The 23,362-nt window shown below is 41.5% G+C and overlaps 1 protein-coding gene and 1 long non-coding RNA gene across 2 annotated transcripts in view; one reads left to right on the forward strand and one right to left on the reverse strand.

The window, feature by feature from the left end:
* spred1 (sprouty related EVH1 domain containing 1) overlaps positions 1-23,362 on the reverse strand; it is a 61,342-nt gene that overhangs the window by 5,146 nt on the left and 32,834 nt on the right. The window contains exons 4-5 of the mRNA XM_067456282.1: positions 17,737-17,786; positions 4,065-4,208 (exon numbers count right to left, since the gene is read on the reverse strand). Of these exons, the coding sequence (XP_067312383.1) occupies positions 4,065-4,208; positions 17,737-17,786 (194 nt within the window). The remainder of the gene's footprint in view (positions 1-4,064; positions 4,209-17,736; positions 17,787-23,362) is intronic.
* On the forward strand, positions 9,102-12,121 carry LOC137091658 (uncharacterized). Its single transcript, XR_010908114.1, has 4 exons — positions 9,102-9,551; positions 9,662-9,862; positions 9,990-10,673; positions 10,869-12,121. It is a non-coding gene; the product is annotated as an uncharacterized lncRNA (long non-coding RNA).

Here is a 23,362-nt window from a genome sequence, read left to right on the forward strand (position 1 = left end):
TTGATGTATGTTTCTGTTTTGCTTTGTGAAATGCTTTGGCAATATGTACCCATGTATGTCATGCCAATAAAGCACAATTGAATTATCCGGTATCCGGCTCTATCTCATGTGTTTTGTAATGTGTTTGGGCTCAGCAACCATGCTCACTTTTGACTCACATGCTCACTTTTAGATTGGAGTGAAAGGGGAATAATTAAGTTAAGTGAGTTAAATTTTGAGGTACTTCAATGTTTATTTGATCCATGATCCTAGCTTTAGTGTGTTAGCAGTATTTGTGTGAAGTTCTTATGTGGACTTTAGTGTAGACCAATGCCCAGAATTGGTGTTTGGTTTAGTTCTACTTCTGTGTTCTGAGCTCTATAAAGCTTGTTTGAGTATTTTGCTGCTATTTGTTATTTTTTTAACTGTGTTTTTTGGATCTTTGTGCTAGTTGAACTTCTGTGAAGGAAGCAGTGTCACTATTTAAGTGTAGTTATTGTTGAGGCTAGTAATGGCTTCTTTAGACGATTTTTTTAGAGGAATCTTCAGAAAAGTTGCTTGAAGTTTTCACAAAGGTTCAACTTTTACAGTTGTGGTCTCATTAGGATATTCCCATTACAAGTAGTGAGAAGCGACTGAAGGATTCTGTGAAGGAAATCATTAGAAGTGTTTTGATTGACAATGGTATTTTGCAAATTAAGCAGGTTTCCTCAAAATCCATGACTGCTCCTTTGTCTGAAGCTGCTATAGAGCTTAGGCTCAAAGAGATGGCTTTTCGGGAGAAACAGCTAGAGGTCGATAGAAAATTAAGAGAGAAAGAAATGGATCTTGAACATGAACATTCTCTTAAAGAGTTGGAATTAAAAGCTGCTGCTTAAACTCCAAGAAGTGATGTTTCTCCATTTGATGTTGGTAGATATATTAGGTTAGTCCCTCCTTTTTCTGAGAAAGATATTGAGACATTTTTCTCATTTTGGACTGGTGGCAACCACATCCGGCTGGCCTAGGACTGTGTGGACTTTGCTTTTACAAAGTATCCTGGTGGGTAAAGCTCAGGAAGCTTATTCCTCTCTAAGCCTTGAGAATAGAGCTAATTATGATGAAGTTAAATCAGCTATATTGAAGGCATATGAGCTGGTTCCTGAAGCTTACCACCAGCACTTTGGAAGTTGTACCAAATCTCCTCACGACACTTATGTTGAGTTTGCAAAACAGAAGGATCATTGGTTTTAGAGGTGGAGTACATCTCAGAAGGTGGAAAGTAAGGAACATCTTAGACAGCTAATTTTGCTTGAAGAATTTAAAAACTGTTTGCCTGATGTGGTGTCTGTTAATTTGAATGAGCAGAAGGCAGTGACTTTAGAACAAGCTGCAATCTTGGCAGATGAGTTTGTCTTAAATCATAAGGTAAAGTTTGGTGTTAGACAAGCTGAGGTTCAGGTCCAGAGTAAGCAGGTCTCAGTCTGTAAGGTCTGTGCCCTTTGCCTCATCACCTGCCAGTAAAATGACTATTAATGGTTTGACTCCAGAAAGGGCTTGTTTTTATTGTAAGAGACCAGGTCATCTTATCGAAGACTGTCCGTTTCTAAGTAAGAAACAGAAATTTGCAAAGCCCGTAGTATTTGAAAAGTCCAATGCCAAGTTTTTCTCTGGCATCTTCAGTTGCTAAGGTTCCATGCAAGAAAGATGAATTGGCTGGCTCATCATCGTTCTTAATGGATGGTTTTGTTTGTCTGTCTTCTGATCCTGAAAACAGGCAAGTTATTAAGATCTGGAGAGATACGGGAGCTTGTCAACCTGTGATTCTGCGTGATGTCTTGTCCTTCAACGAAAAGTCAGATCAAGGTTCAGACGTAATTGTGAAAGGTTTTGGTGGAGGATTTTTGTCTATGCCTTTACATCGCATTAATTTCCAGTCAGATTTAATCTCTGGGGATGTTGTTGTTGCACTTTGTTCGCAGATTCCCATAGATGGTGTCCTTTATTCTAGGGAATGATTTAGCTGGTGGGAAAGTGTTAGCTGTTCCTGAAGTAACCTCCACTGTCCTCAAGTCAGATGGTCCAGATGAACTTGAATTGGCATTTCCACAAACCTTTCCTGTTTATGCAATTACTTGTGCAATGTCGGCTTAGAGGCATGTTGATGCCAAATTTTCCGACAGTAAATCTGTGATACCACTTTATGATACCTCCATGGCCCAAGGTGACATGAACTTTGCAGGGGGTGGTAAGACGTTTCCATCTTGTGAACAGTTAATCCTTGAGCAAAAACAAGATCCCACTTTGTCACCATTGTTTGAAGATGTAGTGGTGAAGTACTATCAAATGTTGCTTCTGGCTATTTTGTTAGTGATGGTGTTTTGATGAGGAAGTGTACAGATCCAAAAATATCACGTGAGGATGACTGGAGTAGTGTGTTTCAAGTAGTGGTTCCAGAAGTTTATCGATCTGACATATTGATTGAATCATTGTCTGTCTGGCCACTTGGGAGTCAGAAAAACTTTGGATTGTGTGTTAAGGCATTTTTTTCTCTGGCCTGGGGTGAAGTCTGAGGTGGCTCAGTATTGTAGGTCATGTCATATCTGTCAGGTTGTAGGAAAACCTAACCAGTCTATTCCTGCAGCTCCACTACACCCTATTCCTGCCATTGGAGAGCCATTTGAGCACGTTGTGATTGATTGTGTTGGACCTCTTTCCTGTACCAAGTCAGGTAATCAGTATTTTCTCACAATTATTTGTGCCGCCATAAGATTTCCTAAAGCTGTCCCTTTGCGCAAGGTCACAGCCTCTGCTATTTCAAAGGCCCTAGTTAAGCTTTTTACACTGTTTGGACTACTAAGAGTTGTTCAGTCTGATCAAGGGTCTAATTTTATGTCTCGCCTTTTTCTTCCAGGTGATGAAGCCGTTGTCTATTCTGCATAACGTTTCATCTGTGTATCATTCAGAGTCTCAAGGTGTACTTGAGAGACTCCATCAAACTCTCAAGACTATGTTGAAGACCTACTGCAAAGAGTTTGAGAGAGACTGGGATGATGGCGTCCCATTACAACTCTTCGCAGTTAGAGAGGTGGTTCAGGAATCCCTTGGTTTCAGTCCAGCTGAGCTTGTATTTGTCCATACTGTGAGGGGACCCTTGAAATCGGTAAAGAAGAAATGGTTAGATGTTGAGCATTCTAATCCTACTAACCTCTTGGACTATGTGTCTAACTTTCGTTTCAGGCTTAGTAGAGCCTGTGAACTGGCCAAAGAGAATTTAAAGCAGCTATGGGGAAGATGAAGACCTAGTGTGATCGAAAGGCTAAAAACCGTGTTTTGTTCAGGAAACCAAGTGCTTGTGCTCTTACTGATATTGGGTTCTGCGTTGCAGGCTCAATATAGTGGTCCATATACCATTGATCGGAAAGTTGAGGTCAAGGTTTTGGCTGCTCTGAATGTTCCATCTACTGAGACAGGAGAAAGAAGCGTTGCTGTTTCTGAGATTGCTCAGAGCAAATTTTGGCTGATTTAGATGTTCATGTGTGTAATCTGAATCCTTTTGAGAGCTCTTTTCAGTTAATTGGTCAATATTTGCCCTTGTTCTTGCTCAGAATCATTTTAAGGTGTGTTTCATCCAGTGTTTTGCTTATTGTGTACACTGACCATAACCCCTCTAACCAGCGCTTAATGCGATGGAGCTTGATTTTGCAGATGTAACCTTACGGTCTGCCACATTCATGGGAAGGATAATGTTTTGACGGATGCTCTGTCAAGGTCGTAAGTGCTTGTTTATTTCATGCACTTGATGTCGTCATATGTTATCCAATAGCAACATTTTAAGGGTGGGAGTGTTTTAATCTCTGTTTCGTTGCAGTTTCCCTGGTAGCTCACCTGCAATCAACCGGTTAATCAGTGGCACCTGAAGGGAGCCTTTTAAGAGATCTAGGACACATTTTTTTTTCTCTCTCTCTCTCTCTCTCTCTCTCTCTCTCTCTCTCTCTCTCTACTGCAGTGTCGCTGTTATCTCAACAGTCCATTTTTCTTTTTATACCTAATAAATTGACTTTTGATTGGCGTGTGTGTGAGTGTCTGTGTGTGTGTGTGTGTACCTGTGGAGGCAGGAACCGCTGGTTAGCAGTGAGCATCTCATCGAAGGGCTGAACTCGCACATAAGAGCCGCGGAAGTGTTCACTGGACACGACAGCACGAGGGCAGAAGACTTCTCTCACAGGTGTGCCGACAAACACACTCTCCTGTCAATCACAGCAAACACTTTAATCAGCATCACACACTCTCCTGTCAATCACGGCAAACACTTTCATCAGCATCACACACTCTCCTGTCAATCACAGCACACTCTTTCATCAGCCTCACACACTCTCCTGTCAATCACAGCACACTCTTTCATCAGCATCACACACTCTCCTGTCAATCACAGCACACTCTTTCATCAGCCTCACACACTCTCCTGTCAATCACAGCAAACACTTTCATCAGCATCACACACTCTCCTGTCAATCACGGCAAACTCTTTCATCAGCCTCACACACTCTCCTGTCAATCACAGCACACTCTTTCATCAGCCTCACACACTCTCCTGTCAATCACGGCACACTCTTTCATCAGCATCACACACTGTCCTGTCAATCACAGCAAACTCTTTCATCAGCATCACACACTCTCCTGTCAATCACAGCACACTCTTTCATCAGCATCACACACTCTCCTGTCAATCACAGCACACTCTTTAATCAGCATCACACACTCTCGTGTAAATCACAGCAAACACTTTCATCAGCCTCACACACTCTCCTGTCAATCACGGCAAACTCTTTAATCGGGATCACACACTCTCCTGTCAATCACAGCAAACGCTTTAATCGGGATCACACACTCTCCTGTCAATCACAGCACACTCTTTCATCAGCATCACACACTCTCCTGTCAATCACAGCACACTCTTTCATCAGCATCACACACTCTCCTGTCAATCACAGCACACTCTTTCATCAGCATCACACACTCTCCTGTCAATCACAGCACACTCTTTCATCAGCATCACACACTCTGCTGTCAATCACAGCACACTCTTTCATCAGCATCACACACTCTCCTGTCAATCACAGCACACTCTTTCATCAGCATCACACACTCTCCTGTCAATCACAGCACACTCTTTCATCAGCATCACACACTCTCCTGTCAATCACAGCACACTCTTTCTTCAGCCTCACACACTCTCCTGTCAATCACGGCACACTCTTTCATCAGCATCACACACTCTGCTGTCAATCACAGCACACTCTTTCATCAGCCTCACACACTCTCCTGTCAATCACAGCACACTCTTTCATCAGCATCACACACTCTCCTGTCAATCACAGCACACTCTTTCATCAGCATCACACACTCTCCTGTCAATCACGGTGTGGCAAGGGGGGCGTGGTTCAGCGAGGTCTGCAGCGGGAGAGAGAGCCACGGGACGAGCGGTAAGTGAGTGGGTTGGACGCAGATTGATAACACCTGTCTCTTATTCCAGTAATGGGCATGGAGAGAGCTTAAAACGCTGGCAGAATCGGAAGCAAGAGAGAGAGAGACAGACTGCTGACATCTTTTATTTAACTCAAAACAATAACGCACACACTTCAGTGTGACTCCTTTCTTCATTCACTCAATAACAGTTTCACTTCCGGGTCTCGGCACTTCTGGCTTCCGGGTCAACTCAGAGTCTCAGGGGGTGCGTCAGCAGTCCGTCTCTCTCTCCCTTGCTTCCGATTCTGCCAGCGTTTTAAGCTCTCTCCACGCCCATTACTGGAATAAGAGACAGGTGTTATCAATCTGCGTCCAACCCACTCACTTACACCTGCGTGAAGTTGGCCCCCCACCCAACGCAAAACTTCTGCAAAATAGTCTCAATCGTTTGTGCTCCGTTTGTGCTGGTTTGTGCCGTAAAAAATTTTGTTTGTGCTGCTTTGGTTTTTAAGATATTAAAAGAACATTTATAGGTCATTCTGAGGTCACTCAGCCCCCCACAAGCTCCAAATTCACCCCAAATAGTCTCAATCGTTTGTGCTCTGTTTGTGCTGGTTTGTGCCGGTAAAATTTTCGTTTGTGCTGCTTTCGTTTTTAAAATATTGGACTTTTAAATTATGGACGATGACGTCACCAGCCCCCCAACCTGCTCCAAATTCACCCAAAATAGTCTCAATCGTTTTTGCTCTGTTTGTGCTGGTTTGTGCTGGTAATATTTTCGTTTATGCTGCTTCCGTTTTTTAAAATATTATACATTGAATTATAGACGATGACGTCACCAGCCCCCCGACCTGCTCCAAATTCACTTCAAATAGTCTCGTTAGTTTGTGCTCCGTTTGTGCTGGTTTGTGCCGGTAAAAGTTTCATTTGTGCTGCCTCCGTTTTTAAGATATTAAAAAAATATTAAGCTTTGCATTCTGAGGTCACTCAGCCCCCGACCTGCTCCAAGTTGACCGCAAATAGTCTCAATCGTTTGTGCTCTGTTTGTGCTGGTTTGTGCCGGTAAAATTTTCGTTTGTGCTGCTTTCGTTTTTAAAATATTGGACTTTTAAATTATGGACGATGACGTCACCAGCCCCCCAACCTGCTCCAAATTCACCCAAAATAGTCTCAATCGTTTTTGCTCTGTTTGTGCTGGTTTGTGCTGGTAATATTTTCGTTTATGCTGCTTCCGTTTTTTAAAATATTATACATTGAATTATAGACGATGACGTCACCAGCCCCCCGACCTGCTCCAAATTCACTTCAAATAGTCTCGTTAGTTTGTGCTCCGTTTGTGCTGGTTTGTGCCGGTAAAAGTTTCATTTGTGCTGCCTCCGTTTTTAAGATATTAAAAAAATATTAAGCTTTGCATTCTGAGGTCACTCAGCCCCCGACCTGCTCCAAGTTGACCGCAAATAGTCTCAATCGTTTTTGCTCCGTTTGTGCTGGTTTGTGCCGGTAAAAGTTTCGTTTGTGCTGCTTTCGTTTTTAAAATAATATACATTGAATTATAGACGATGACGTCACCAGCCCCCGGACCTGCTTCAAGTTGACCGCAAATAGTCTCAATCGTTTGTGCTCCGTTTGTGCTGGTTTGTGCCGGTAAAAGTTTCGTTTTGTGGCTTTCTTTTTTTAACAATACAAGTTAGCCTGATTCAAACGGCAAACCAAATTACATTAAACAGTAGCATTACTGTGCATTTTTCAACTTTTAACGGACACGGCGGATCACAGGATGTGGATGTAAAACAAACTCCAGTCCAAGGTAAGTGTTTTTTACTTGTTAATGCATGTTTTTACGTGAATAACAGTGGTAAAATTAACATTGTCACTAATGCACGCACCATATAACGTTAATCTGTTTGCTAATGTGTTTATACAATAGGCTAAATATGTGCGTATCTCCTATACAGTAAAGTAACCGGTCAAAAGTTTGGAAATAAGATTTTTAAATATTTTTGAAACAAGTCTCTTAACCTCACCAAAGGCAGTTTTTGTGAAATATTACACTTTAAATTAATAATTATTATGTATGTAATGTCAACGCTCAAATTTCCGCATACTTCAGTCTTTAATATCACCCTTCAGAAATCATAGTAAAATAAAGAATGGTTCTTATTTTTATCAATGTAAAAAATAAAAAATAAAATTGCATGCTTAATATTTTTGTAAAAACCTTGATACATTTTTGTGTTTTTTACCTGTCTATAAATCAAAGATACAAATAACTTTTATTTATTTTAACATACAATTACATTGTATGTATAACGTTTATCATACATTATTATACAAATTTATTTTAAATAGTAATATTTGTATCAGTATAATTGTCTTTGCTGTCTCTTTTGATTGATTTATTGTGTCCTTGCTGAATAAAAATATCCATTTATATACATACAACCTTTGATGTATTGTGTATCATGGTTTCCACACACAAAAACACACACAAAAAAAAAAACATTGATGATAATTAATGTTTCTTAAGCAGCAAATCATTAGATTCATGTGACACTGAAGACTGGAGTAATAATGATACATTCAGCTTTGATCACGGGAATAAATTACACTTAACTATATATTCACAGCTGATTTAAAGTTTTCACTGTATTTGTGATCTAATAAATACAGACTTGGTGAGCAGAAGAGACTTCTTTCAGAAACATTAAAGCCTAATGTTTTCCAACTATAATGTATGTGGAAACTCATGACTCAATGAATTCGAAATTAAGCCAAGTAAAGTGATTTTACTTTTGAATTGCTGTGTACTATTGAACATCCATTAACACAAATAATGGACCTTTAAAACTTAAACTTAAAAACACTTAATACTGACAAGCTACTATCTGTATTCAAACCAAAAATGCCACACATAATAATAGACTTGAGTGCAAACATCATCAAGCCTGACTTCAAAAAAAGCAGATACTTCTTCTCCAAACAGGAATCGGAAAACAAGGTTGTGTGGCATACAACAAAAATACGTGTACTTGTGAAAGTAATTTTAAATAATGAAATTAGTCTTTTGTGTATAATACAGCATGTGGGCATATTTTGTTTTTTTCTGACGCTCCTGTTACTCCACTTCTCAGGTCGTCATACATCTCCCAGACACATGGAGACCTCCTGCAGTAGGCCACATAATGTCCAAGAGCATCCTGGGTTAAGCCTCCTCTGAAAGCAATGACTGCCCTTAAAGTAAATCTCTCTCCTTGGAGCATCAAATTAGAGGGAAATTCACGCAAAGCAAATTCTGTGGAGTTGCTTCCCAGGTCAGTGTCAACCCACAGAAGTTCTCCCAGACTGTAACTGTGAGAGACTTTTCCTGCACAGAGCTCTTTCCCTGTGGCACCTGTCTTGAATGCAGAGGGACACTGTGACGGACTTTGGATTGGCCTGAGGCAGGGGGACTCCGGAAGGTTAAGGCCTTCTTCTACCGCGGTCTGAAGATGAGCCATGCCAGAAGCCTGTAGTACAGCAACAGAAGTACAAACTAATGGAATTTCCCTTGTGACTTGTTTGCTGAGACCACAATACTGAGAGGAGCACTGTTTTGTGAGGGAAACACACGCATGTTTTATCATTGACTTTCCTATGATAGTGGAGATGTGGCACTGTGCATCAATTTGAAGAGCACCAGATTTCAATCGGACAGCTTTGAATATTCCACTCACCAGCTCTGCCCTCTGTATGTAGGCCTGTGCATTCAGACCCTTTGTGGTGATGGATTTCACAAGTTGGAGGAGGTTGTTGGAATCCTCACCGCAAACAATATTTTCAAAAGTGACACTATCGCAGAAAGCACAACATAAGCACTGACAAAAAGCATCGAATGCACATGTGTTCAGCACAGAGACTCTTGATTTCCTGAGTTTAACAGGCTGTTGATTATTTCCATTTTTCAACAGATCTACTTTCAGTTTTTTTCCCCTGACAGATGGATCCGCATGGAGCCATTCAGGACAAGGAGAGAGGTATGAGTTCCTCTTCCTCTTTTTGGGTGGAACCGCTTGGCCTCTCCAGTTTTCAACAGCGTCTTCATCTGTTGGATGGATGATTGTGAGGGGGTCAGACTTCCCAGAACAGTAAGTGCCCATTTCTGTCTTTCCATCAATACAGGTTGTGGTGGGTAGTGGATTGTTGTCTGTCGTGATCACTGTTGAAATGGTTGTATCTTCTTCACTTTTTTCCCCAGCTTTCTGTTTAGCAGAACAAATTCGCATGTTGCCTTCAATGAAGGACAGATGTCGAGCAATGAATCGATCCACCCGAATAGGCAGGTTTTCATGCTTGAAAAGGCCATGTTTGATGTTTTTGAACTCTGCTTCAACATTGGCGGAACTTGCGGTGATATTGGTGCTTCGGTGGTGAGGGATCATTACTCCTGTCCAGAGTGGCAAGTAACTTGCAATCCAGATTATATTGGGAATAATCTCAGGGAGAAAGTGCATATTGTCATGATCACCATTAGATACGGCAAGTGACCTGCTCTCATCACATATGTCTGTCACCCACTGCCGTAGGTCTGTCTGTGTTTGGTCACATGGATCCCCTTCTTCCAGGTCCTCACCCTCCACATCTGGAATGATGACACACTCTTCAGCAATTCTGGCTTTTAGGTGTTTCTTGCACCTCTCTGATATGAGGGGGACTCCAGAGCTGTCATTGCCCTCTGCTTCACTGAGAGCCACAACAGTAATGCTGCGTAGTAGCTCTCTTGCATCATCCATGGATTGTGACATGAGAAGCTGTGCCATTGACCTCACAAAAAAATCTTTGATGCGATGTGGTTTCTTCTTCAAGCAGTCCCACTGGCAGATCATCTTGATGCAGTGAGCAACATCAACCCGAACAAAACAAGATGGCACTTTTGCTGACTGTTTGCAGAGTAAGACACCACAACACTCATTGACGTAGGTCTTTAGATCAGGATGAGGAGTAAAAGCCTTGACCAGAGCTCCAAGCAAAGCCAGAGAAAAGTCACTGACAACCTCCTTCGGTGTTGGTGCACCTGCGCGTATCCATTCTCTCAGCCAATGTGTTATGGCATTAACATCATGTCTCTCTGACAACATTTGCACCACTGGGACACTTGAGTTCTCATCTCGTGCCAGAACGCCCTGATATAAAAATATATGGCCAGATTTACCACTTGGTCTCTGTAGTTTCCTCACAACTGAGCCAGTTGCATCAAAACTCACAGTGGGGTTAATAGATGTCTTTGATAATGACTTGTACATATACATTTGTGTTTGACTCCAATAGTGACAGAAAAACTTGTCCAGTCCAATGTCTTTAATGCTACCACTGTGAGGCGGACTGTATTTTAGCATCTGTACTGACAAAATCGGGTCCTTGTCACCTAATTCTATGTCATTTCTCTCTTGCTTTGCTTTGCGCAGGGTGGCCAAATTAGGCAGATGGCTCGGTTCAGGATCTCCAAACTCCATCAGCTTTGCTGCTTCTGATGCCCTCCACACATGCGGCTCCATTCTACCCTCACACAGTTCTTTGGATATTTGCAAACGCAAGTTACCAGACATCGCACGTTTGGAACAGCCAGTGTGCAGGGAGTCATCAGTGTTTTTAATTAAACACTTGAACACCATTGGGCTGTTCATTTCAGGCTCTCTGTCACATTTTATGTGAATGTGGCCACGACACTCCTTACAGTTGCCTCTGATTTCTATATATTTATCTGTGGCTGATGGATAGACCTTGGCTCTTTTAAAGACAACTGTGCAGGGGCATTTCACTTCTTGCCAAATGTGATGATTTATCACATGCGTCCAGATGCCCGGCTTCAAAATTGTGTATTCCCTTTTTTGTGTTTTGGAGAACTTGTCTTTGTATGAAACTGTTTCAGGCATGAATTCAATCCATTTCTGAAATGGAACTTCAAGATCAAAAGTCCAGGCATCTTTTGGTCTGGGGGAATGGGATCCTGGCTCAAAATCAGTGTTATCACTACTGCCACTTGTTTCATGATCACGTTCACAATTAAACCCTAAAGCAGTCCAGATTTTGTGCCTGTTTAGTTTAACAAAAGTGTATAGAGCCTTTGCAGTGATCTTGTTTTCTAGCTGCTTACTAAGCTCTGTCCAGATGCTCTGATTAGGAGTAGCTATGTTGCCATTTTGTACTATGGCCTCTTTTGATGAGCACAAGACTGTGAAAATGGAATCTCTGTCGACTGCTGGTTTCTTGGGCATCTGGCATAAACAAACATAATTACCTACTGAAATAATCCTGACTCAAATGTCATGTACAGTTTACATATTTTATGTATTACTGTATTTGTTCAAATATAAGGATAGGTTGACTCCTAGATGCACAATGTATTAAAAAACTAACTTGCAGCTGTAATTACCATTTCATAGTTGTATTATCAAAGAGTTTTCTGTTCAATAAACCTTGACAATCTTAACTTTTGAATGTTGTACCATTAATCTTGAAGGTAACTAATAATATTGTAACTGACAGTGTAAAACATTGTACTTACATTTGCCAGATTTGTTTTAGTAACGACTTTTGTAGATTGATTTTTATATCAACTTTTCCTCTACTAACTAATTTCCACTACTAGTGTGTCACTTACACCTAGTGGTGGGAGTGAAGTGCAGCAGATGAAACCCCTTGCAAATAATTAAAACGTTAAATCAGGAGAGACCAGTGAATGGAATAAAAATAATTGTTTATTGAACAAATGCTGTGATGGTTATCCTTGACAAAGTCTTTTGCAATTTGATTCCTAAAAAGTGTTCACACCGAGGGAGAATTGTGCTGAACTTGGAGCAGGTCGGGGGGGCTGGTGACGTCATCGTCTATAATTCAATGTATATTATTTTAAAAACGAAAGCAGCACAAACGAAACTTTTACCGGCACAAACCAGCACAAACGGAGCAAAAACGATTGAGACTATTTGCGGTCAACTTGGAGCAGGTCGGGGGCTGAGTGACCTCAGAATGCAAAGCTTAATATTTTTTTAATATCTTAAAAACGGAGGCAGCACAAATGAAACTTTTACCGGCACAAACCAGCACAAACGGAGCACAAACTAACGAGACTATTTGAAGTGAATTTGGAGCAGGTCGGGGGGCTGGTGACGTCATCGTCTATAATTCAATGTATAATATTTTAAAAAACGGAAGCAGCATAAACGAAAATATTACCAGCACAAACCAGCACAAACAGAGCAAAAACGATTGAGACTATTTTGGGTGAATTTGGAGCAGGTTGGGGGGCTGGTGACGTCATCGTCCATAATTTAAAAGTCCAATATTTTAAAAACGAAAGCAGCACAAACGAAAATTTTACCGGCACAAACCAGCACAAACAGAGCACAAACGATTGAGACTATTTGGGGTGAATTTGGAGCTTGTGGGGGGCTGAGTGACCTCAGAATGACCTATAAATGTTCTTTTAATATCTTAAAAACCAAAGCAGCACAAACAAAATTTTTTACGGCACAAACCAGCACAAACGATTGAGACTATTTTGCAGAAGTTTTGCGTTGGGTGGGGGGCCAACTTCACGCAGGTCTCACTTACCGCTCGTCCCGCGGCTCTCTCTCCCGCTGCAGACCTCGCTGAACCACGCCCCCCTTGCCACACACGGCACACTCTTTCATCAGCATCACACACTCTCCTGTCCAAGACAGCACACTCTTTAATCAGCATCACACACTCTCCTGTCAATCACAGCACACTCTTTCATCAGCATCACACACTCTCCTGTCAATCACAGCACACTCTTTCATCAGCATCACACACTCTCCTGTCAATCACAGCACACTCTTTCATCAGCATCACACACTCTCCTGTCAATCACGGCACACTCTTTCATGAGCATCACACACTCTCCTGTCAATCACAGCACTCTTTAATCAGCATCACACACTCTCCTGTCAATCACAGCACACTCTTTCATCAGCATCACACACTCTCCTGTCAATCACAGCACACTCTTTCATCAGCATCACACACTCTCCTGTCAATCACAGCACACTCTTTCATCAGCATCACACACTCTCCTGTCAATCACAGCAAACTCTTTCATCAGCCTCACACACTCTCCTGTCAATCACGGCACACTCTTTCATCAGCATCACACACTCTCCTGTCAATCACAGCAAACTCTTTCATCAGCCTCACACACTCTCCTGTCAATCACGGCACACTCTTTCATCAGCCTCACACACTCTCCTGTCAATCACAGCACTCTTTAATCAGCCTCACACACTCTCCTGTCAATCACAGCACACTCTTTAATCAGCCTCACACACTCTCCTGTCAATCACAGCACACTCTTTAATCAGCATCACACACTCTCCTGTCAATCACGGCACACTCTTTCATCAGCATCACACACTCTCCTGTCAATCACGGCACACTCTTTCATCAGCATCACACACTCTCCTGTCAATCACAGCACACTCTTTCATCAGCATCACACACTCTCCTGTCAATCACAGCAAGCTCTTTCATCAGCATCACACACTCTCCTGTCAATCACGGCAAACTCTTTAATCAGCATCACACACTCTCCTGTCAATCACGGCACACTCTTTCATCAGCCTCACACACTCTCCTGTCAATCACGGCACACTCTTTCATCAGCATCACACACTCTCCTGTCAATCACGGCAAACTCTTTAATCAGCATCACACACTCTCCTGTCAATCACGGCACACTCTTTCATCAGCCTCACACACTCTCCTGTCAATCACAGCACACTCTTTCATCAGCATCACACACTCTCCTGTCAATCACAGCACACTCTTTCATCAGCCTCACACACTCTCCTGTCAATCACGACACACTCTTTCATCAGCATCACACACTCTCCTGTCAATCACAGCACACTCTTTCATCAGCCTCACACACTCTCCTGTCAATCACAGCACACTCTTTCATCAGCATCACACACTCTCCTGTCAATCACAGCACACTCTTTCATCAGCCTCACACACTCTCCTGTCAATCACAACACACTCTTTCATCAGCATCACACACTCTCCTGTCAATCACAGCACACTCTTTCATCAGCATCACACACTCTCCTGTCAATCACGACACACTCTTTCATCAGCATCACACACTCTCCTGTCAATCACAGCACACTCTTTCATCAGCATCACACACTCTCCTGTCAATCACGGCACACTCTTTCATCAGCCTCACACACTCTCCTGTCAATCACGACACACTCTTTCTTCAGCCTCACACACTCTCCTGTCAATCACAGCACACTCTTTCATCAGCATCACACACTCTCCTGTCAATCACAGCACACTCTTTCATCAGCATCACACACTCTCCTGTCAATCACAGCACACTCTTTCATCAGCATCACACACTCTCCTGTCAATCACAGCACACTCTTTCATCAGCATCACACACTCTCCTGTCAATCACGGCACACTCTTTCATCAGCATCACACACTCTCCTGTCAATCACAGTACACTCTTTCATCAGCATCACACACTCTCCTGTCAATCACGGCATACTCTTTCATCAGCCTCACACACTCTCCTGTCAATCACAGCACACTCTTTCATCAGCATCACACACTCTCCTGTCAATCACGGCACACTCTTTCTTCAGCCTCACACACTCTCCTGTCAATCACAGCAAACTCTTTAATCAGCATCACACACTCTCCTGTCAATCACAGCACACTCTTTCATCAGCATCACACACTCTCCTGTCAATCACAGCACACTCTTTCATCAGCCTCACACACTCTCCTGTCAATCACAGCACACTCTTTCATCAGCATCACACACTCTCCTGTCAATCACGGCACACTCTTTCATCAGCATCACACACTCTCCTGTCAATCACGGCACACTCTTTCATCAGCCTCACACACTCTCCTGTCAATCACAGCACACTCTTTCATCAGCATCACACACTCTCCTGTCAATCACGGCACACTCTTTCATCAGCCTCACACACTCTCCTGTCAATCACAGCACACTCTTTCATCAGCATCACACACTCTCCTGTCAATCACGGCACACTCTTTCATCAGCATCACACACTCTCCTGTCAATCACAGTACACTCTTTAATCAGCATCACACACTCTCCTGTCAATCACGGCACACTCTTTCATCAGCATCACACACTCTCCTGTCAATTACAGCACACTCTTTCATCAGCCTCACACACTCTCCTGTCAATCACGGCACACTCTTTCATCAGCATCACACACTCTCCTGTCAATCACGGCACACTCTTTCATCAGCATCACACACTCTCCTGTCAATCACGGCACACTCTTTCATCAGCATCACACACTCTCCTGTCAATCACGGCACACTCTTTCATCAGCATCACACACTCTCCTGTCAATCACAGCACACTCTTTCATCAGCATCACACACTCTCCTGTCAATCACAGCACACTCTTTCATCAGCATCACACACTCTCCTGTCAATCACGACACACTCTTTCATCAGCATCACACACTCTCCTGTCAATCACAGCACACTCTTTCATCAGCATCACACACTCTCCTGTCAATCACAGCACACTCTTTCATCAGCATCACACACTCTCCTGTCAATCACAGCACACTCTTTCATCAGCCTCACACACTCTCCTGTCAATCACAGCACACTCTTTCATCAGCCTCACACACTCTCCTGTCAATCACGGCACACTCTTTCATCAGCATCACACACTCTCCTGTCAATCACGACACACTCTTTCATCAGCATCACACACTCTCCTGTCAATCACAGCACACTCTTTCATCAGCATCACACACTTTCCTGTCAATCACAGCAAACTCTTTCATCAGCATCACACACTCTCACAGAGCACAGCGATCACACCTGCATGTAAAAATAAAAAACGGAAAATGTACTGCTAATTTTATGGCAGCACATTTATCCATGAATTTTACGGACATTTCCGTGAACCCTTAAAACACAAACTAATGCAATGTGTAATTCAAAATACAGGTAAAACACCTGGAAAAAAATACGGAAAATTCCTTCATTATACAGTACATTGTTCCCTATTTATCATTGCCTTGCACCGATACATGGTCCATCCGGGTCATTCCTACAGTCTGAGGATCAATGCATGAAAGAATACTGCATATTTTACAATATACATTAACTCTCAATAGACGCACCCCATTTAACACAAATTCAAAATGATTGGTACCTCAGGATAATGCCAACTTTTCAAAGTACTAAACAGGCAAATTCCCACAAATCATGGTTTCTCATCTTCCCTTTCAGGTAAATCCTGAATGAGTTACTCCTTTGACTCTGAAAAATACACGTTTGCACGACATCCTTTCGTTTCATAAAAATGTTTTTGTAAAGACGTTTGATATTTTTTCACACGTCACACCTGCAGTGCGTCACGAACAGATTATGTGACACACACACGCGTGCGCGCGCGTGTGTGTGTGTGTTAAAGCAGCAGCTGACGTGCACAGACAGCCACCTGCATCATGAGAAACTGAAAGAGGAAATGTCTCACTGACACTGAATAATGATTTATGTGTGTGTGTGTGTGTGTGTGTGTGTGGTGTGTGCATCACATAAGTAGAGCGTGTGTCCAGGTCTGTTTATATCTGCTTTCTTTGCTCCAGTAATGAACATCCTGTGGTTGCTAAGAGACACTTCCTGTATACTATAGTCTCCTGTCAGTACTTTATTCACTCACACAGGTTTGTTTTTGTAAAATGTGGGGACATTCCATAGGCTTAATGGTAATATAATAATAATTAATATATTAATATAAAATACTGTAAAAACCATATTTTCTATCCCCTTACACTGCCCCTGCCCCTACCCATCTCACACACACACACACACACACACACACACACACACACACACACACACACACACACACACACACACACACACACACACACACACACACACACACACACACACACACACACACACACACACACACACACACACACACACACACACACACACACACACACCTACCCATCACAGGAAACATTCTGCATTTTTACTTTCTCATAAAAACTCCTCCTGTGTGATTTATAAGCCTTTTGTAAAGTGGGGCCATGGGTAATGTCCTCATATTTCACCCTCTCCTGTAATACCTGTGTCATACCCATTGCATTATACACATTTGAGTCCTCATATTTCCCAAAAACAAGTGTGCACACACAAACAGTTTTCATCCAATGTTTAAATTTGATTTGATATAGTTTGTTAGTTTTGGTTAGTAATGAGGCTGTGTGTGTGTGTGTGAGTCTCACCTGTGATGATGTGTCCTCAGGTGTGTCTGTGTCGCTGTTCTGCGGCCCGCCTGCAGGGAACATCAGCACATTCAGATCAAACTGAACAACCTGCGGTTCTACAAGCATCTCTAGCACTGAATATCACTGATACATGCAGTAATACTTTTCACACAATTGGAAATACAAACAAGAAATTCACAGTGCTTCCATTTTTCCACATTTTATGTTACAGCCTTATTCCAAAATGGATTACATTCACAATTGTTTCCCTCAATTCAACAAACAATGCCCCATAATGATAGTGTGAAAGAAGATTATTTGAAATCTTTGCAAATTTATTAAAGCTCCACTGTGTGATATTTTCCCCCATCTAGCGGTGTAAAGGTTTATGACAATCCAGTGAATATTAGTTTCTGTTCCTCTCCATTCTGATTTCGTTTTAACTCCTACGGTGGCCGATTTAGTCCAAGATTAACACGGCAATCCCCCTCTTCACATTCGACACGGTGCCATCGAGTGTTAAACGCGAAAGGCGAAGCTTGAGTTTACGGGTATGTCCCTCTTTGGCTACTGTACTTTCAAGATGAAGGAGCAACATGGCGACCGGCATTCGAACCCCTCACCCGTATGTGTTTTCAACGGCATATTATAAACTTACGAGAATACTTTATTACTTGAAAGAAGTTAATATACATTAATGAGCACATATATTTTTGAAAGAACTAAGTGTTTTTAGCTAACAATAAACTAAAAAAGTTAAACAGCGTAACTTTAAAAATGCAAAAAAGTATTCACAGCCTTTGCTCAGTACTGGGCTCTGGTTGGGCCCCTCCAGCACATTCCCAGAGTTGTCCCGTAGCCACTCCTGTGTTATCTTGGCTGTGAGCTTGGGGGTCATTATCCTGTTGGAAGATGAACCTTCACCCTAGTCTGAGGTCCAGAGCTCTCTGAAGCAGGTTTTCATCAAGGATGTCTCTGTACATTGCTGCATTCATCTTTCCCTCGATCTTGACTAGCCTCCTAGTTCCTGCCGCTGAAAAACACCCCCACAGCATGATGCTGCCACCACCATGCTTCACTGTAGGGATGGGATTGGCCAGGTGATGGCAACACTCACTAGTTTCCTCCAGACATGACGCTTCCCATTCATGCCAAAGAGTTCAATCTTTGTTTCATTAGACCAGAGAACAAGCACGTGCGGGGGGGGGGGGGGTGCATTGGCACTGCCTTCACGATTCGATTCGATTACGATTCACCAGGTAACGATTCGATTCGATTACGATTCACCAGGTAACGATTCGATTCGATTACGATTCACCAGGTAACGATTCGATTCGATTCGATTCGATTCTACGATGCATTGTGATGCATCAAAATTCTACTGCACAAAGCAAATTTTTCATCAGTCATGAGGCAATACAAGCAGATATTAAACAACAGATTGTATTGGCTGCTGTGTCTCCTGTATCTTTGACATAAAAGTTATTAAATAAAATAAAATGTAATAAAATAAAATAAAATAAAATGCAATTAACCCTTAAATGCATGACTGTTCACCAAACATTCTTACATATTCAGGTCGTTAGCGACCCGGATCTATATTTAACATGGATAGACCTCTACCTGTCGTGATAATATATAAAACTCCTGATTTTAGAGTAACAGCTACAGAAGAATAAAATAAAACCTATTTCGTTCCCTTTTGGAGCTTGGAAGGGTTCAGTTTGAGCAGATGTTTAATACCATCATCATATGACCTCGTCAGAGCTCGTTTACCAGTAGATTCAGCATCTGACTCATATTCGCGATCTCCAGCATATTCTCCAAACTCATTTTCAACGTCTTCAAAATCAATATTTTGATCGCTGACAGCTTTTTGACCACATCCATCATCAAGAGACAGTGACACTAACATATGATTGTGTTTAGTACTTGCTCTCTGAAGTAAATCACTAACCCATTTCAAGTTTTGCAGATTATAATTATTGTTTCGTTTTCTGTCAGAGGTAACTATGAGTGAAACGTCACTTCATCATTGCGTATCAGACATTGCCACCTTGTGGAATAGAGGTGAATTGCGCCGTTTTTCGTCATGATAGATTAATTTATTATTGTGCAAAAAATATATACGTACAATCCTACACACCTCGGGTCGTTAGCGCGTTTTTAATAACCCGTCTATCACGGTCATCTCCCTCCGCCTCACCCATTTTCCTTGTTGTTGTTGTTATTCTCCCGGAACCGGAAGTATTTGAAACTTCACAACTTTATCGTCCGCCAGAAAATAAACAGTGACATAATCGATTATGGCACTTTGCCGCATCGATGCTGAATCGTTCATGCCCCGCATCGCGATGCATCGCTGAATCGATTATTGTTGACACCCCTTCACCCCTTGATATCTTTATATAATCAAAGGCCCTTTTGTGAACGCCTGCCCAATCTAACTATTAGTAAAATTAAATAAAGTAAACAATAAAATGAATCACATGATGACCTTTCACCCGTTGACCTCATCTCTCACGCCGCTCGCGCGCGCCAGTGGAGAGTGGACTGAGAAGCGGATTCTTCAATACAGCGGTAACGTTAAGTGTTGTTCTCAGCGAAGTGTTTGTTTAGTTAGTTATTATTTGTTATCATTTTACAAGAACGACGTGGAGAGAGCATGGAGCTGTTGTTTATATTGCTGTTTCCTGTGTGTGTATTGTAGAAGTAACGATAACGTTAGTTTGCTGTTTGAGGGAGAAAAGTTTCACGTGCGTAGAGTTACACAGTCTTGTCTTTGTTATTTTACTAAAAACTATTTATACTTTAACCTATTATTTTTATTCTAGTATTTATTTAAAAAACACTGGTAAAGGCTTATACTGATTTTTCATCCTCTGAATTAGCCTATATCTGTTTTTATACACAATAAAAATATAACGTTATATAGATTCAGAACAGGTTTCAATCATGTTCATGTCAATGTTAATCACAGAGAAAAGTGTAGCTTTAATGATAATTCATCTGTATTTCATTTATTTGTGCAGTTCAGAAAGGTGTTATTATTAAGTTTTCTGTCTAATAACATTTATTATAATAGGTTTATATAAAGATTGTTTTAAGTTCACTTAAGTGTTTTTTTTAAGCCTAATAAATATTGAAATTGGTAGCTTTCGTTTATACTGTAATGCAATGTCATAAGCCCCTTTCACACTGCACGTCGGACCCGCAATATTCCCGGAGCATTGCCGGGTCGCCTTCTGTGTGAAAGCATCACGTCCCGGGATTGATTACCGGATTCGACCCGGGTCGGGGACCTAGTAACATTGCGGTATTCGACCCGGGTTGAGCGCTGTGTGAACAAAAGCCGAAACTAATGCCGCAACGTGTACGTAGTTATCGTGCGACTCCTAGAGCTTGTTTCTTCAATAACACAACCCTGCAGTGCCAGAAGAGCTCGTCGGTGTTTTAAACGCAGAGAGTGTTCGGATACAAAAGAAACTAAAATTAAACAAGCAGAAATGAGCGCAAACTGGACACAAGTCGAGACCACGGAGCTCCTTACTATCCGCGCTGAAGCGGAGATCGCTCGCCGTTATACGTCACATCCGGATGTCACGTGTCAACTCGACCCGGGACCGTTACGGGTTGTGTGTGAAAGCGCACATATTACGGTATTTCACTGGCAGTGTGAATGGACCAAATCTAGCGGCCCGGGAACAAATGCCGGGTCGCATTATCCGTGTATTTGCCGGAATCGTAGTGTGAAAGGGGCTATAATGTTTCATAGAGACATTAGTATCAGTGATACTGGCCTTCATTCATAAAAAGATGCCAATACAACACATATTTACAATATATTGCCTTTAAATAGTTTCTACATTAATTTGGAGAGTAACTGAAATGATTACAATATCAAAATATTAAAAATGCCCATTTTTTTAAATCGTGATTTATCTTGATAAATTACAGAAAAAATGTGATTAATTAGTTAATTTGTTTAAATCGATTCCCTGCACTCCTGCACTAATTTTAATATGAAAAAAATATGTTTTTCTGTAACAGTAGTGTTTATAACAGCAAAATCACTATAGCCTCTAAACTCAATAATATATCTCTGGACATAATACTTTAAAATGTATTATTAAAAATATCGATGTCAATATAAAATGAACCTGACCTAACATCAAAGTGCAGAGTACATGAGATATGGCCCTAGTAGATTTCAGGAAAAGGCATGAAAATACCCAGGTTATGAATATGAAGGAGTTTTGCATGTTTATTACAACTGTCATTAAGTGTCATTCGCTCAATTATGTCATTTTTAATGCAAAGAGGACATTATGTGAGATGTGTTTGTTATGACAACTTTACATTTTAAAGTTTGTCACTATCACTAACAAGACATCTCACATAATGTCATCTTTGCATTAAAAATGACATAATTGAGCGAATGACACTTAATGACAGTTGTCATAAACATGCATAAAAACTCCTTCATATTCGTGACGTGTCATGTCAGTCTGATGCACACCCCTTCAAGTAAAGTGTTAGCGCTTGTTTTAATGTCTATAGTCTCAGATATACTACAGCAGTATCAGCAGCAACAACAACAGCAAAGGCAGCAAACACACTAAAGGATTTATTTAGGAATTTAAGATTAAGATTTTACCAGAAAAGGTTTTAGAAGTTAATGTTAAAAATCTTGTATATTATTGCTTTTTTGTGTGTTTTTTTGCTTGGTTTTTATTTGTATTGAATATATGTAACTTGTATATTTGTAATTCAGTTTTCGCTTGACTGTAATACATGGTTTGCTTTTTGATATTTTAGTATTTCTAACTGTAGCTATGACACAGTGGTCACTGATGTCGTTTGCAAATATGGAAGCAGTTGAATACTTATGAGGAACGTTAGTTAAAATTACATCTAATAGAGATGAGATGCATTTTCTTCTTGGTTCAGTTCGCTTTCAAAAGGTAACATTTGTACCAAAATGTGTTTATGCAGGTGTGAAAATGCCTGACTCAAAACAGTCTTGCGAAAATATCAGCATAAGCCATATCAGTCCACCACGAGTCAAACTGCGTTTTCACCATGTAAAACATGTGACAGAGGTCAGTGGAAAGGCTCTAGAGATGTGTTTTTTTACTTTAACTTATATCTTGAGCAGCTTGTGTCATGCACGAGATGAGAGCACCACAGTCCAAACATGTCCATCTAATGCGTTCACACTGAAAATCAATGTTGAAAAACGTGTTCTGTGTGGCCCGGCCCCTTATAATGTCATCCAATCAGAACCGGTTCCTGACATCATTAGGACAACATTTGATAATGGTTTCTTTTTAGTTCTGGAACATAAGGACTGAAGACTTGTGTGTGTGTGTGTGTGTGGGTGTTTGAGTCTGGTTGTGAGTGAGTGTGTGTGAGAGAGAGAGTCAGTGTGTCACTATTTAAGTGAGTGAGTCTGGGTGCGTGTCTGTGAGTGTAAGAGTGTCTGTCTGTCTGTCTGTCTGTCTGTGTGTGTGTGTGTGTGTGTGTGTGTGTGTGTGTGGTTAGAGGTCTGCTCGGTGAGGGCCGCATCAGTCTCCATGACGCTTCCAGCTCTGTGGCCTTGGTTGCCACAGAAACAAGACTCTCAGAGCTGTGCTGTGGTCTG

Source organism: Pseudorasbora parva, chromosome 10 (genome assembly GCF_024679245.1).
Source record: "Pseudorasbora parva isolate DD20220531a chromosome 10, ASM2467924v1, whole genome shotgun sequence".
NCBI classification, from domain to species: domain Eukaryota; kingdom Metazoa; phylum Chordata; class Actinopteri; order Cypriniformes; family Gobionidae; genus Pseudorasbora; species Pseudorasbora parva.